The sequence below is a fragment of the Mus caroli genome, unplaced genomic scaffold (assembly GCF_978045245.1).
Source record: "Mus caroli unplaced genomic scaffold, Mus_caroli_1 scaffold_9, whole genome shotgun sequence".
In the NCBI taxonomy this organism is placed as follows: Eukaryota; Metazoa; Chordata; class Mammalia; order Rodentia; family Muridae; genus Mus; species Mus caroli.
In genome coordinates this window covers 4,717,745-4,734,265 of record NW_028227264.1, presented here as the reverse complement: position 1 = coordinate 4,734,265, position 16,521 = coordinate 4,717,745, and the positions used below count along the sequence as shown (strand labels likewise).

Sequence of the window (16,521 nt, the reverse complement as noted above, 5' to 3'; positions counted from 1 at the left end):
AGACGAGTACAGTAGCCTTTGGGGTGATTGTATTTTCTAACTGCTACCTATGTCAAATTTTTTTAACAGACTTTGCTTAAAGATCATAAAAACTGAAAAAGAATTGTGAAAAACAATGTATGGCTGTTAGAAAAGGAGCTGAGTGCATTATGTGTTGTGTTCTTGTAGCAGAGAGTGTGTCAGCATTCTCTTTTTGTTTTGCAGGTTTCCAGGCAACAATCAGTGCCCCTCATATGGTGAGTTAACTTTGTTCATTTGCTCACAAACAAGGCGCATTTCACTCAAGTTATAAACATACTTCTTTTTCTTTTCTTTTTTGAGACCATGTCTCACTATGTAGATCAGGCTGGTCTCAAACTCAGAGAGGTATATATGCCTCTGCCTCTTGCCTCCCAAGTGCTGGGATTAAAGGTATGTACTGTCATGCCTGGCCAAACATCTTATTTATATTTGGTGTTTATAAGAAGTCTTCTTGTTAGAAGCTGCCATTATTAAAGGCTTCTGTGTTTGTTATTAGTTCCTTTGATATAAAAATTGAACATAGCAAACAGAAGAGAGGATTTTACATAGTGCAGTGGCTTTATGCTGTCTGACTTTTCCTTGGATGATGTGAACAAATGTCTGTTCACTGCAGTCAGGCCCCAGCAGCAGAGCAGAGACAGGTCAACCGGTTGATTTGGTAGGCGAGAGAGCTTGTTGGGATTAGATGAGCCTGGTAACTCAAAGGCCACCGTGTCATTGCAAGGGACACCCTAGCTGTAATGCACAAAAGCTACATCTAGGAGCCCTGAGATCTTTGGGCAATTCTATCAGACTCTTCACCCAAAATTGTTGACACTTCCTAGAACCTTGGAGAGAAAGGCAAGCAGTATGGTGCCTTCCTGAGTCCCCAGAGTCTTGGGACATCCCTCTTCCCTCCAGTGCGCAGTGTTCCCGCTTAGAGGAACTAGCTACAGCCTCAAGCCGTCAGGATCGCAAGCTTTCACAGCTCACTTGCAAAAGTCTTCAGAGAATAGTGACGCATAGCAGGTGGAAAGATATGTGACTTTGGAAAGACCTGTTTTACGTGATCTTGGTGTCTCTGTGTAGCCTTGGCTGCCCACAAACTCACTCTTTAGTCCAAGTTGGCCTCAAACTCATAGAGATCTGCCTGCCTCTGCCTTCCAAGTCTTGGCACTAAAGGAGAACACTATCACCATCCAGCTAAAAATATTTATTTATTTATTTATTTTTTTAGATTTATTTATTTATTATATATAAGTACACTGTAGCTGTCTTCAGACACTCCAGAAGAGGGCGCCAGATCTCGTTGCGGATGGTTGTGAGCCACCATGTGGTTGCTGGGATTTGAACTCTGGACCTTTGGAAGAGCAGTCGGGTGCTCTTACCCACTGAGCCATCTCACCAGCCCAAAATATTTATTTTTATTTTATGTTTATGTGTAATTGCCTGCATGTGTGTATGTATGTTTACCACGCGTAGCTAGCTCCCAAATAATTGAGACAGAGACCCATAGACTTATTCAGCAAGCGTTAAGCAAAATAACTGAGCAGATATTCCTAACTCTCTATACTATCTTCATTCCAACCACATGCTCCAATTACTTGCAGTTTTACACATCCTGGCTTGTTCTGCTCCGTGTGTGTCCTCATGGAGAACCCCTTGGTGACTCTTCCTCATACCTGACCTCACGGCAACCTTTTTCTTTTTCTACCTACCTTATAGCCCTTCTTCTCTACCTACCTTATAGCCCTTCTTCTCCTGGACCTTTACCTGCCTCATGGTGAACTCTTTCTACCTGGCTCTTTTCCCTGGGACCCCTGGGTGGAATCGGAAGTCCAGCTTTTCTGTCTCCTCTGACCAGTCATTGGTTGTTCAGCCTTTTATTAACAAATCAGAGATAATTGGGGAGGATTCTTTATGTCACGTTGATTTCCACTAGATCTCAGGGAACGGAAATGAGCATCTGAATACACAGAGCACAAGGCCACCCTCTAACACGGGGGTACTGGTACAGAAGCCAAGTCTCCTTTCTATAAGAGCATCAAATACTTTTAATCTCTGAGCCATCTCTTTAGATCTTTACTTATCTTTCCATTGTTGTGATAAAACATCATGATCCAGGCTGTTTATTAAGGAAAACATTTAATTTGGGGTTCTTGGTTTCAGAGGGTTAGAGGGTTAGAACCTATGATTCATGATGGAGAGCTTAGCAACAAACATACAGGCTTGCATGTAGGCTGGAATAGTAACAGAGAGCTTATATGTGATCCACAAGAATGAGAGAGGAAGGAGGGAGGGAGGGAGAGAGAGAAGAGAGGTAGGGAGAGAAGGAAGGAAGGAAGAGAGGGAGGAAGGGAAGGAGGGAGGGAGGGAGGGAGAGAGAGAGAAGAGAGAGGGGAAGGGGACTTAACTGGGTTAATTGGGAATGGTCTGGCTGTTGAAACTTAGGAGCCCACCCAATGACACACCTTCTCCATCAAGCCCACCCCTCCTGATTTTTCCAAAACATCACCAGCTGAGTACCAACATGCAAATACATGAGCTTTCCGGGGCCATTCTCATTCAGACAGCCCCAATACTATAGATACTTAATACTTTAGATACTTAATACTTTTAATACTTAATACTAAGTATTAAAAAAAAGTACGAATGATTTTATCCATTTGCTTTTGCTTTTAAGAGTTTAACATAAGCCCGGTGGTGGTGGTGGTGGTGGTGGTGGTGGTGGTGGCTGTAGCAGCAGCGGCAGCAGCTCATACCTTTAATCTCAGCTTTTTGGAAATAGAATAGAGGCGGGTGGGTCTTTGTAAGTCGGGGCTAGCCTGGTCTATGGAGTGAGTTCAAGACCAGCCAGGGCTACACAGAGAAATCTTGTCTCAAAAAAAAAAAAAAAGGGGGGATTTGACATAGAGGTAATTCTTTGTAAGTTTTGTTTGTTTGTTTTTTGAGACAGGGTCTCAACATGTAGCCTTTGCTAGGCTGGGACCCGCTCTGTAGACCAAGCTGACATTTGCCTCCTGAGTAACAACATGTAGCCTTTGCTAGGCTGGGACCCGCTCTGTAGACCAAGCTGACATTTGCCTCCTGAGTAACAACATGTAGCCTTTGCTAGGCTGGGACCCGCTCTGTAGACCAAGCTGACATTTGCCTCCTGAGTAACAACGCCACACTCAGCACTTTTTACGACTTTTAGGAAGTGTTATTATTAGCTTACAGTTATATTTGGTAACATTGTTTGTTTTTATTATCGAAGATTGGAGCTAACTTAAATCTCTTCAATATTGATACTTGTTATAATTCATTTATACATATCTGACTATAGTCTAAGCGATAAAGAAAACATGGCTCTATAAGTATTGAATTTCCCTTCAGAATATAGTAAGTGAAACAATATTTGCTTGTACGTAACAAAGTGAATATTTTTCCAGAAAAGTTAGAAGAAACTGGAAATGTCGGTTGCCTTTAGGGAATAGAACTAACAGGATAGCTGGGAAGGCAGGGTTGATGGTTTTCCACTGAGAACCCCCGTTTTTAATCTTGTGACTTGGAGTTTTAATTTATAGAGTTGTTCCCTAAAATCCCAGGAGCACTTTAAATGTAGGGGGCGCTAATGGGGCTTCAGAACGCTTACATAATTACTCTGCAGCCGCTCTGTTCCCGTTGTGGTCAGGAGAGTAGAGACTTTGGTAGAAAGTTACCCGCTGTGTTTATATGAGGTGGGATAGAGACTTCAGGAGAACTTAATGCTAATGTTCTTTGATCAGCATGCATATGCACTGGAACTTCTGTTTGACCAGTTGCATGAAGGTGCTAAAGCCCTTGACGTGGGATCTGGAAGTGGAATCCTCACCGCCTGTTTTGCACGGATGGTAAGAACTTTATTCTCCCCTGTGATCCCAACAGAAATGTATTCTGTGATTTAGCTATGGTTTCTTTTACTGGTGGTTTCAATTTTTTTGTTTGTTTGTTTACTTACGTTCTATTAAGATGATAATCCTAGCCAGGCGTGGTGGTGCATGCTTTTAATCCCACCACTCGGGAGGCAGAGGCAGGCGGATTTCTGAGTTTGAGGCCAGCCTGGTCTACAGAGTGAGTTCCAGGACAGCCAGAGAAACCCTGTCTCAAAAAAACCAAAACAAAACAAACAAACAAACAAACAAACAAAAATATGGTAATCCTATATGTATCATTTAGGATTATTGTTGCAAGAGAAAAAACCCAAATTGTAGAGCTCAAAGAAAATTTATTTAGCTTATCTAATGGCAAAGCCTACGGGCCTTCCTGGCTTCTTAGTGTGGCTGGATTTAGAAGACCAGGCTTTGTTTTATTTTATTTATTTTGAGTTTTTGAGTCAGGAACTCTCTACATAACTCTGACTATCCTCAAACTTACCCTGTAGACCAGGCTGGCCCCAGATTTACAGAGATGCCCTGTCTCTGCCTCCTGAGTGCTGGGTTTAAAGGCGTGCGTCACCATGCCTGGCTGCTTGGTTTCTCTCTGGGTGTTTATTTACCCTTACATTTCTCTGCATGTGCATCCTGATTAGACAGCCTCTATCCTGTGCTCCCAATACGGCAGTCCACTTATTCAAACTACATTCTGCCAAGTTCTCACTTAACAGAAAAAAACAGCAAGCCTGGTTTTCAGGCCATCTTACTGTCTCTTAAAAATAGAGATGGGACTTTTCCCTTAGGAGAGGACATGGCAGAAGCCGTTTACTGTATCCAGTGGCTTGTTTATTTGGTGACACTGTCAAGAGTGTAAGCTGGGACCACTAAGGCACATGGAGTGAAGGTTCATCTGTGCTCAGGGTCTGGTCAGGTTGCTTTGAGGAAGCCTGTGTCCAGAGGCCACCGTGGGAGGTTCTGGTCTACTGAGATGGATGCATCTGTCTTAGATTAAAATGTAAATAAATGAATGTGCAGTAGCTTCTATAGTATGACTCTGCAGAGATGGCAATTTTGCCAATTTTTTTCCCCCCTCGTTGATTAAATATCTAAGATTGGTGCCTGGCACACAGTGGGGTATCACAAACTTCTTTTCAGACATTTTGCCTGTTTTGTAGACTTTAAGTCCTCGGAGCTGGGTATCAGGAATTCTTTTATAAAAAGGGGCAGATAGCATTGAACTAATGAGTACTTCTCTAGGGTTAATATGTTACTGGTTTTAAAGGAATATTCATTTTTAAAATATCATTAGAGGGCTGACAAGATGACTCAGCAGGTAAAGAAAGACACATGCTGCCAGTCCCGACAACTAAGCTTATTCCTGGAGCTCACATGGCGGAAAGAGAGGACAGCTTCTATACGTTCTCCCTGACCTCTCCACATGTGCCAGCACTCATGCCCCTTAAGTTGCAAATTAAATAAATAAATGTAGCTTTAAAAAGGTCTCCGACTTATCTTTTCAGAATGATACTGCTTGTCAAGCTTGTCAGTGTTCTGAGTACTTGCAATGTGTTCTTTTGTTTCTCTGAGCCTCTGCGTGGTATAGACCCTGCCCCTTCTTACTTTGTACGTGAGAAACTGATGCTTGAATTCAGAATGATGAAATTCAGACAGGATCCAGCAGTTTGTTCAGAGCCTTGATTCTGTTAACATGTTTGTAATTAGTACTGACACTTAAGTCCTTTTTATATATTTACGTGTTTTCTCTTTTGAGACACAGTCTTACTGTTTAGCCCTGGCTGATCTGGAACTTGCCATGTAGATTGGGCTGGCTTCTAATTCAGAGATTCACCTGACTCTGCCTCTTGAGTGCTGGGATTAAGGGCATGTACCATCATGCCTGGTTTCTTCTTCTTCTTCTTTTTTAAATGTGTTTTCATATTTTTCACTAGTAGTAATAGCATTGAGTATAGGAATTTCACCTCATCATTTTTTTGTTTTTGACTTCAAACAACCAAGGCTTGCCTCAAATTTATTCTGTACTGAGCCATCCTGCCTCAGCTTCCCAAATTATGGGATGATAGGTGAGTGCTATATTGTCTGGCTTCTTAAAAATTTTTATGTAATATTAGATTTTTCTAAAATTTATTTTATTTTTTGGAGACAAGATCTAAATGTAGCTTTGGCTGGCCTGGAACTTGTTATGTAAACTAAACTGGCCTCAAATTCATAGGAATCTACCTGCTAATAAAAGTCATCATAGACTGTCACACCTGCTCAACAGCTGCTGAGTCGTTTTTACATTACCTTTGTCTTAGTTAGGGTTCATTGTTGTGAACAGACACCATAACCACAGCAACTCTTATAAAACTCTTATAAAAGAAAATGTTTCATGGGTGCTGGCTTACAGTTTCAGAGGTTTAATCCACTATCATGATGGGAAGCATGACAGCATAAAGGCAGGCATGGTGGAGGAGCTGAGAATTCTACATCTTGCTCCTAAGGCAGCCAGAAGGAGACTTTTGTCCACACTGGTCAGAGCTTAAGCCTAGGACCTCAAGTCTACCCCCACAGTGACAAACTTCTCCAACAAGGCCACACCTACTCCAATAAGGCCATACCTCCTAATAGTGCCACTTCCCATGGGCCAAGTTTTTTTTTTTTTTTTTTTTTTTTTTTAAACAAACCTTTTCAAGACCTTTAGAAGTTCTGGATTGTGGTTCACTCCAGATATAGTCAAGTTGACAATTTAGGATAGCCACATTAAATATTGGTAGTTAAATCCTACCTCAAAGTTCTGGATTTAAAAATATATTTAGTTTTTTGAGACTGAGTCTCACTATATTGTTGAGTCTGGAACTCACTAAGTCTGAGGCCAGCCTGGTCTACAGAGTGAGTTCCAGGACAACCAGGGCTACACAGAAAAACCCTGTCTCGAAAAACCAAAAAAACAAACAAAAAATTAAAAATGTAAGAAAGACAAAATTTTCTTAGAATTATAAGTTTTTGTAATTTAGTTTAACTTTATAATTGCTTAAATAAAATTACCTCAAAAACAAAAAAAGTTGTACATGGTAATTATGATAAATTGAGAGTTCAGCAGATAAAAGACTTAAACTTTTTTTTTTTTTAATTTCTCATTGCAGGATATGGTTTTAATTAAGGAATTAATGAAACCTCAGAAAAGCAAATTTAGCCCTGTGGACTCTTGAATTATCTTTTTTGTTTTTCAGGTTGGAAATAGTGGAAAAGTCATTGGAATTGATCACATTAAAGAACTAGTAGATGACTCAATAACTAATGTCAAAAAGGATGACCCGATGCTTCTGTCCTCTGGGCGAGTGCGGCTGGTGGGTGAGTGGCAGAACGCTTACCGGTTCTTTTCATTTGCACAAGAACAATGTTTAGAGCTAAGAACATCAGTCTTTGCTGGCACCGAGACACCAAGTAGAAACAGCAGCCCTCATCCATTTCAGTGGACACACATGGCGCGTGTGGCTCATGATCTCAGCTCACTTTCCAGCTCAACAGTGAGGCTGACTTTGTTTGCACTCTGCCCACTGGATTTCCCTTTCCCAATGCCTGTTCAGCTCTCTGCTTGGTTGTATTTATCTCTGACATAGGTGTTGTAGTGATTACTCTTTTGTTGCTTTACATAATTTCTTCACTCCTTAGTGGTATATATTTTCATTTTATTGCTACTTTCCTTTTATTTTCTTGCCTTCCCCATGCTAGGTAGGTGCTGTACCAAGCTACGTCCCCAGCCCTTGTGCTAAATAGGAATTCTTACCTGTAAGTGATTAGGCTTACCATTCTTCCCCAGTCTTCAATGTCTTAAGGATATATGAAGTCAGAAGTCCTTATCCCACTCCATCTTCAACCTCCTGTGTTGGAATTCTTCACAGCAAATTTGACACAGATTCTCAGAGTGTAACTTCTTTTTCAGTGGGTGATGGAAGAATGGGCTATGCTGAAGAAGCCCCCTACGATGCTATTCATGTGGGAGCTGCAGCCCCAGTTGTGCCCCAGGCAGTGAGTTGGGATTTAGTTTTTTATTTGTATGTTTTAGCCCTATAAAACTTAAAGTGTTTTTATGTAGCATTGTAGCAATGAGTTCCAGATAAAGTTCAGAATATATGTAGACATCCATGTGTTGTAGTTAATACGAAATGCTACAAAAAGTGAGTTCCAGGACAGCCAGGGCTACACAGAAACCCTGTCTCAAAAAACAAAAAACAAAAAAAGAGTCATTGGAGCCTCCAGCTCAGTACTCAGACTGTGTCTACACAGTCTGAGCTCAGTCCAGGAATTACACTCCACCTGGCTTGGGAACAGGAGGTGGCATAGAAGGAGCTCGGTGCTTATGTAGACTTGAGGTGTACATGTGATGCCAAGAAGGTAGAGATGAAAGGACTGGCCTTGGGAGCCAGCCTGGGGATGCAGGAAGACTCTTGTTTTTCATTAGAACTCAGTTATAACTCAGAAATATATTCAAAGGCAATTCAGTATTCAAGTATTACTTTAAAAAAAGCTGGGTGGTGGTGGTGCACACCTTTAATCCCAGTAGAGGCAGGCTAATCTCAGAGTTCTAGGTCTACAGGGTGAGATCCAGGAGAGCCAGGGCTACACAGAGAAACTTTGTCTCAAAAACCAAACCAAACAGGAAAATTAAAAATGTAAAAAAAAAAAAAAAAAATCTGGTGACCAAATTTTAACCAAAAACAACCTTCTTGGGGACGATACTATCCAAAGTGTCAGATTTCTTACTTATGAATAGCATAAGGTTGTATTATTCAAAGGGTAGTATATGATGTAACAGTTTTCAGACCGGAAGCATAGTCTTGGTGTATGTCCATAGGTCTGTTCTCATCCCAGCACTGAAGGTGTCTAGTCTAACCTCCACATGCAGCCCTGCACTGAGGATTCCCTTCCCGTTGTCTGAGAGACGCCCTAGATCCACCGAAATCGGATAGCACTTACTTGTTGGTTCTCTGTACTTCTCCCTTCTCCATGCCCCCTTCCACAACGATCTGGAACATGCTCCACTGGCATTAGAGTTCTCTGTTACAGTGTGTTCTGCCCAAACACACTGAGCTCTTTTGCTGTACCAGGCAGCTCTGTCAGGTGTTATAATGACAAAGATGAATATACGTAGCTCCTCTCATCAAATAACTTGTGGCTTAGTGGGGAGGTGGACAAGTAAAGGGGTAAGTGGGGAGTTAGTTACTAGGACTGCACTTTGTGCTCTCTGCTCAACCAACAGGGAATGAAAAGTATTTTTTGGAGGGGAGGAGGTCCAGAAAGTTGAAAGAGCAGCATTTAAGTTTGCTGTCACTAAGTCTATACAATGGAGGAATGCATAGGTCCCCTGTTAGAAAATCCAGTAACCTAGAGATGGCTTAAGTGTAGGCGGGTGTATAGTGTGTTATATGTAAGAGACCTGAGCCACTGGATTTTGTTAAGCCTGACGGGTCCTGAAATGAACCCCTAAGGACGCTAAGAAGTTACTTAGGAAGCGCCTTTCTGCTTCTGCCCACGGACATTGAACGTCACTCACCGCACTGTCCGATGGCATGGCTGTTTCACACCTGTAACTTGCTATGTGGGGTGTTTTGTTTTTTCTCCTAGTTAATAGACCAGTTAAAGCCTGGTGGAAGATTGATATTGCCAGTCGGTCCTGCCGGAGGAAACCAAATGTTGGAGCAGTATGACAAGCTACAAGATGGCAGTGTCAAAATGAAACCTCTCATGGGGGTGATATACGTGCCTTTAACAGATAAAGAAAAGCAGTGGTCCAGGTGGAAGTGATTTTCTCTTCTGCTCTTTCCTCCTCCACACAGTCAAGGTGAAAGGCTGTGGACTTTAAGACCTTAGCCTGCAAGAGCTGATTTGAGTGCTTTCCTTCATGCTACTCCATTAAAGCATCAGAAACTCATGGCATTAAAGAGTGACAAGTGTTGCATGGTCAGGTTGACTCGCAGCTTTAGAAACGGAGGGTGAGGCCTGGTCGGCACGGCATGCTTTGCAGGCTGACCTTATTTATTTATCAGATTTTCCTGCATATTTATGTCATGTTATAGCTGATATATGGCTATGGAAATAAATGCTTTGATCTGGAAAAGAAGCCACCATTTCTTGCTTTATTCACTCCCTCTAATACTACTGTGACAAGGAGAAAGAAAAATATTTGGAAAGGGCAAAGATATTTGTCCCAGTTTTCAAAAAAAAAAAAAAAAAACAAGTCAGAATCCCAGAGAGGACAGTCCCAGAGAGGTTGATGTCTTTGGGTCAGTTCCTTAGGTGTGCATCAGTGGTCTCAGAACCACCGTAAGCAGTCAGCGTGTCGGCATGCTGTAGATTAGGACCGCCAGTTTTGAGCGCTTTTGGATAAATTTTGAGAGGAAAGGGATTCCAGAAGCTGTCCAGTGATACCTACGCACCAGGTCTCGTAGGTGCCTGGAGGGCATGCAGCACAGAGCTGCCCTCACAGCAGTGCTGTCCCCATAGCATCACATGGCTCACTAGGAAGCCAGTACCTGCTTTAGCTCAGTGCCACCGTCTCAGCCGAATGCCTCCTCCTCTCTCCCCATGGAGAGATGCAAGGACAGCATAGTGAGTGGAGTGTTGTGCCCTGTTGCTTGAAACTGGTGTCCAAATAAGGGTGATCTCTCAGTGTCTGCCTTAGAACCCTTCCTAGTTGACAAAAATCTTATTTCAAGAGGATTTTTGGTTTGGTTTGGTTTGGTTTGGTGGCAATTTTAAGTACAATGGAACTTTTAATTTTGCTTTCTAGACAAGCACCATTGAATGACTTTTTAAAATTCCTGTGTGTGTGTGTGTGTGTCTTTGCATGTGTGTATGCCATTGCATGGGTGTGGAGCTCAGAGAACAACTTGGAGAAGTCAGTTCTCTCCTACTATGTGGGGCCCAGGGATTGAACTTAGATTCTGAGTATAGACAGTAAGTCACCTTTACCCACTGAGCCATCTTGAGAGTTGCAAAAGTAATAACTTAATTGCTTAAAGCAGTGTTTTACTCTTGGATTTGTGATCATCCATGAATATATTAGACCAATCAGGGGCCTCACCCTTCAAAAACAAAAACAAAAACAAACTATAACAACTCTCCACCTCCCCACAGCCAGTTGACAGTATCCACCGTCCCCGTGCTGGGACTTTGTGTGGCTTCAAGTTGTGTGTTGCTTTGTGCATGCGGTCACAGTCTCTGTGACTTCAGATGTGCAACTCAGCCTCACCACTGTATCTGGGGAAAGCGACGGTTTGCTCACAGTCAGCCACTGCCTCCGGCTCAGTCTTTGCAGCCTGTCTCTGCAATGATCCCAAGCCTTGGGTGAGGTATGATGTCCCGTTTAGGGGTGAGGTATGATGTCCCGTTTAGGCCTGAGCACCCCACAGGCACTCATTCCTGCATGCTAACTAGTTGTGGGTCTCTGTATTCATTGCTATCTACTGCAGAAAGGAACTTCCTTGATGACCAAATCTATAGGCACAACGAGAAGTCATCGGGCATCTATTTAATACTGTTAGACTAGCAGAGTAATAGTAGTAAGTTCTGCCCGAGGGCCACAGGTTCTTGGCCCTAAGACAGGGACCAGATATGGGTTCCATTGTATGGAGTGGGTCTTAAATTCAATCAAACAGTGTGCCTACTCCCATGGCAGTTGTGCTACTACTGTACTAGTGGGCACATCAGACAGTCATTATTATAGTTTGCAGATTTCACAGCTGAATAAAGATAGGTGATTCCTTTCCTCCTTTCAGTATAACATTTTCCATTTTATTTAACTATAAAAGCTAGCCATTAGGGATGGTAGTGTTCCAGGTCAGCACTAGCTTGAGTTCCCCATAGTTTATGGCTCAAGTATGGTGTCTCAGCACTAGGGTCGTACTGACAGTTTCTGGTAAGTACCAAGAGCAATGGCCTAGCCCCTAGCAGTAAAACTGCCCCACTTCTTCTTCAGGAGAATCTCTTCCCATTGCAGCAATCCCTGCATCTTCCTGACTCAAACTGTTAGGAAACAATGGTGTTTATCTCCTCATAGTATATCTCACTTGTTCTTGAATGACTCTATATGATTCAGTATTACTAACACAGAGCTATTAAAACAATACAACAAACCTACATGGTTGTAACCTACTGACAAACATATAGCAATTTTTAAAGAGCCTTTCTAAGTCTTGGGCATGCTCCTTTTTATTGTAAATGATCAGATAAAGGTAAGCAGACTTTTAAACATCGGGGAAAATTCAGTAACTAGAAAGTTGGATGGCTTTGAGAGTTAGGTTGTGTGGAAGGTGAGTATGTATTCACAGCAAATGTTTCCTTTTCCTTGTACCCTAGAATTTAAAATTCTACTCGAAAAGCTTGTTTTTTTCATGAGAACAAAGTCCAGATGGGCCCCAGTAGTAGATTACTTGCATAGCATGCTCATGATGTCCTTGAGTTTGATCGCTAGTATCCCCACAAAAAACCAAGAAACCAAAGCAAAGCAAACCATAACAACCTCAAAGCAACCACCACCACCACAGCAGCAGCAGCAGCAGCAGCAGCAGCAGCAGCAGCAGCAGCAGCAGCAGCAGCAGCAGCAGCAGCAGCAGCAGCAGCAGCCATGATGGGCAGGGCATTTGGAGATGTGTTACGTTGTTGATGAGCGTTAGGATTTGTTTATTAGTTACTTAACGCCTTGCAAGAAATAAACACAGGTTTTACAGTTTAGTATCCTAATTCATGCTTTAATGAACTTAGTGAATAGAGCAAGGGAACCCTCTGTTGACTGATAATCTAACATGTTCATGAATTGCAGTTGAGACTATTTTATGCTAATAATAAAGCTGTTGTTAGAAGACTATTTTTGGATGGAATAGAACCGATCATTGTCATGTAAAAGATAACCCAGAGGCTGGAGACCTGTCTTGGCTTATAAAGCGCTTGCTGTGCCAAAAGGGGTTGGGTAGGGCTGAGTTCCGGTCCCTGGCATCACACTAAGTGGGTAGGGAAGAGTGAGGCAGGTGGATTCTGTGGGCTTACTGACCAGCTAGTCTTGCAGTCTTGATGCTCCAGATTCAGAAATAGACTCTGAATCAAAAACTAGAGTAGTCTGGCCTCTATGCACACACACACACACACACACACACACACACACGCACGTGCACACACACACACACCAGTCATGTAGCATAAAAAGGGGCTTACTAGAGAAATAATTATCTTGGTATCATTTATAACACAGGCACATTATTTGTTAAGCTTTGAACACAGCACCACCCCGGGAAAGCTCTCACCTCACATCTCTATCATAGCCAAAGCATTCATCTTAGGTTTTGCCGAGACAGGTTGGTAGAACGCCTGAGCTTTGGCCTGCAACCAGTTCCTGTTTGTCTGCTGCTCACACTTTCTCTATACATAGTATGTAATATTTCTCTGAGTCAGTTGAGATTTAATCATGATATCACACATATCCCTAAGGAATTGAGTGTTGAGTGATATCTTTATCATGCAAGTTACCTTCCAGGAGGCTTTCTGGTGCTTTTGTGTATTTCTGTGCTTACTGGCTTCATTGAGGTAGAGTTTACATGCCATCCACTTGACTTTAGATGGCCCACTTCCCTCTCCTCTCGCTGGCAGCTGCTGGCCCCATGCTGCACGTGGCTGACTGAATGGTTTCCTTGGAGCTGATAAAGCTGCCTTATGAAATCAGCTGACAGGTATAAAAACCTGCCATCAGACGATGCATTTTCTCCAGAGAATTTGGGTTGCAAGTGCCAACAGACCCTCTAAGCAAAAGACTACTCTTTTCATCCAGTTTTGTGATTATATCTATTTAAAAACTTGAACTCTAAATGTTTAAATTATAGTAAATAAAGTAGGTCGGCAAGATGATCCTAGACACAAGTCATAAGTTTTCTGAATTCTTTTGCCTTGAAAGGAAGAAGTTTTACCTTTAGAATTAAAAAAAACCAACTTGGGGTTTGTGGTTTGCTTCTGTGTTTGGGAGAAGCATCAGAGATGCTTGGAATGACTGGTGTCAGTTTGCTTTGGCTTGGGGTTTAATGGGCTTTTATTTCTCTAACTATGTTGCTTGGAGTGTGAATATCTTACTACTGACTTGAATGTTGCCTCTAAATTGTTCGAGGGCCAGCCAGTTCACAGCATGTAACCCCTAATTACATTGTTTCTACTCTCTCCCCAGGGATGAATTGTGAAAGCAACGGGAGCTTGACCAGTCTATAAACCGCAGTGGGCCGCTCCTCTCGGTCCTTACAGCATTTGAGAACCAACAGCATCACAGCTTGTTTTGGACTTTGTTACACTCTTACTTTCAGCATGAAAACGTGTGGTTTTGTAGGGTTTCCTAATTCCAAATGGCGAGGAGCCAAACTGATAGAGGAAGGTTGCAGGGCGTTAACTGTGTGTGTTGTTTTAACATGCCCACATTTCACTTTAAAAAAATATTAAAAGAAAGGGTTCTCCAACTGGAAAAATTAGTTTTGATGAGTGGCTTTGCTTTTCTTGGACACTTAATTCTGTTCCAATATTAATTTATCAGATTTCTTTTGTGCATCAGATAACACCACATTCACAAGTTTAGCTTCTTTGGTAGCCAATGTCTGTTAGATGCTACTAAGAAAACAGAGATGAGCTTTTTCTTAAAAGCCTTTGATGTGGTGTCATAGGATAGCATGTCGTAGATACAATCAGCTGCTGTTACCTTAAAACTAGGTGTTTGTAAATACTGAAACTTGAGATGACGATGATGGCAGGTGGTGTCCCAAAAACACTCAGCTGTTCCGATTGGAAATTTTGATGTAAATTTCCTCTTTCTAAAAATGCTAGGAGGCTTGTAGCTCAATATCATTTATCTGTTTCTAGTTTGCTGCTGGTAATGTATCTGCATCTAACATTCTGTGTAAGCGATTGTGTCTTTGCACAGTTTATGCAGCGCTGCTTTGCCAAATAAAATTAAAAGCAAAAGAAGCATTGGTGGCCTTTGAATCTAGAAGAACACAGGTCTGCTAGGTCCAGATGCTGCCCACAGTCATGGGGAAGCGTCGTAGTCTTACAATATTCTAGGAGGTAGATATGCATAGCATTCGCCCACTCTATGTGGCTGCATTTCTTCAGGACAGAGACTCTGTGTTCATTGTTTCTCTCTGCCTTCCTAGCCCAAGGCTTGCTTTTTAATAGCTCTGTAGTAAATGCTCAGTGAGTGAGTGGGTGAATGTAGTATGGGGAAGAATGTGGTTGAGAGTAAACATGCTGAAATCCATGTCTCATCTATAAATAGATTCATTAATAACTGTAAAATGTCTGTGAAGGCAATGGCACTTTGAAGATCTTATTTAAATATGGTTTTATATTTTCTAATAAGACTTTAGTTTTTTGTGAAGATTCTAGAACTTGAGAGAAGATTACAAGCTCCCGGTAAACGGGGCTAAGCAAAGCAAAGCCAAGCCTTCCCTCTCTGTGTAAGGGCACAGAATTCTAACAAGAAGATTCTTAGAGTCTGAGCAGCCCATCCCCACTCTTCACACCTTAAATTACTGATTTAAAAAAGTCACGCAGACATCACCTGACAAGTGTCTCTTCTCGGCTTAGGTCTCAGTCCCAGGAAACTAGCATTACTGTGCTCCCGCAGACTTGACAACCTTAACCAGCTTTGGTTTGCTGCTGGTTGTTGCTTTGGAATCCTGTCAGTGACCCCCTGGAGTCCAGGATGCATGGTCATTTGAAATATGTGTAAAGTCAAATGTTCATTCAGGCTTTAAAGCAAATAAATTCTTAAACTTACCCACCAGTCTGGATCCTTGGCAGTCATTGCACATTACAGCACGCAAATCTCTGTGCTAGGCTTCAGAACGGAAGGTGGTGCTTCCACTTCAGTTTGCCGTCCAGCGGCGGGGACAGTTTATAAATAGGCACCATAAACTGCACCCAATTTGTACAGAAACTCTGTGCCCAAGCCTTGCTCGTAGACTTTACACTTTTAGGAGTTGAAACTATAGGATGTTGAATGAACAGCCAGTTTTAATAGCAGCACTAAGAGGGTAGAGATAGAATAATGGTTTTAATGAGGTCTAAGCCCTTTATTGTGTTTAAGACAGGTAAGAAATGGCTGATTTTCTGTGTGCATAATTTCCAGAGCATTTTATTTTCCTCATAGAAAGTACATCTGGGGCTGGTGAGATGGCTCAGTGGGTAAGAGCACCCGACTGCTCTTCCGAAGGTCCAGAGTTCAAATCCCAGCAACCACATGGTGGCTCACAACCATCCGTAACGAGATCTGATGTCCTCTTCTGGAGTGTCTGAAGACAGCTACAGTGTACTTACATATAATAAATAAATCTTTAAAAAAAAAAAAAAGAAAAAGAAAGTACATCTGAATACATATAATGTAAAGGGCAATGAAGATACTTTGAGTCATTATAGGTAGTGTGATCTTGTGAATAAATTCTTCCTATAGATTTGCTCTTCCTAGAAGCTAAATCTAGCTGGCAGACTTGGGTTGCAGCAATAAGTTTATGTCAGGGTTGAGTTTCTCTTCAGGGCTGCTGCTCTTTCCCAGCCAGGAACAGGACAAATAGGCACCCGGGGAAATGACGTACACTACTGA

The 16,521-nt window shown here is 42.1% G+C and overlaps 1 protein-coding gene across 2 annotated transcripts in view; it reads left to right on the top strand.

Moving 5' to 3' along the window:
- Pcmt1 (protein-L-isoaspartate (D-aspartate) O-methyltransferase) overlaps positions 1-15,698 on the top strand; it is a 30,404-nt gene extending 14,706 nt beyond the window's left edge. The window contains exons 3-8 of one of the 2 annotated variants that reach the window (XM_021173626.3): positions 205-236; positions 3,768-3,872; positions 7,124-7,244; positions 7,837-7,922; positions 9,519-9,688; positions 14,101-15,698. In XM_021173626.3, the coding sequence (XP_021029285.1) occupies positions 205-236; positions 3,768-3,872; positions 7,124-7,244; positions 7,837-7,922; positions 9,519-9,688; positions 14,101-14,113 (527 nt within the window). In that variant the 3' untranslated portion in view covers positions 14,114-15,698. Of the gene's footprint in view, positions 1-204; positions 237-3,767; positions 3,873-7,123; positions 7,245-7,836; positions 7,923-9,518; positions 9,736-14,100 lie in introns of both variants that reach the window. The other variant, XM_021173627.3, reaches the window with a different exon arrangement.
- Positions 15,699-16,521: the final 823 nt, after the last annotated feature.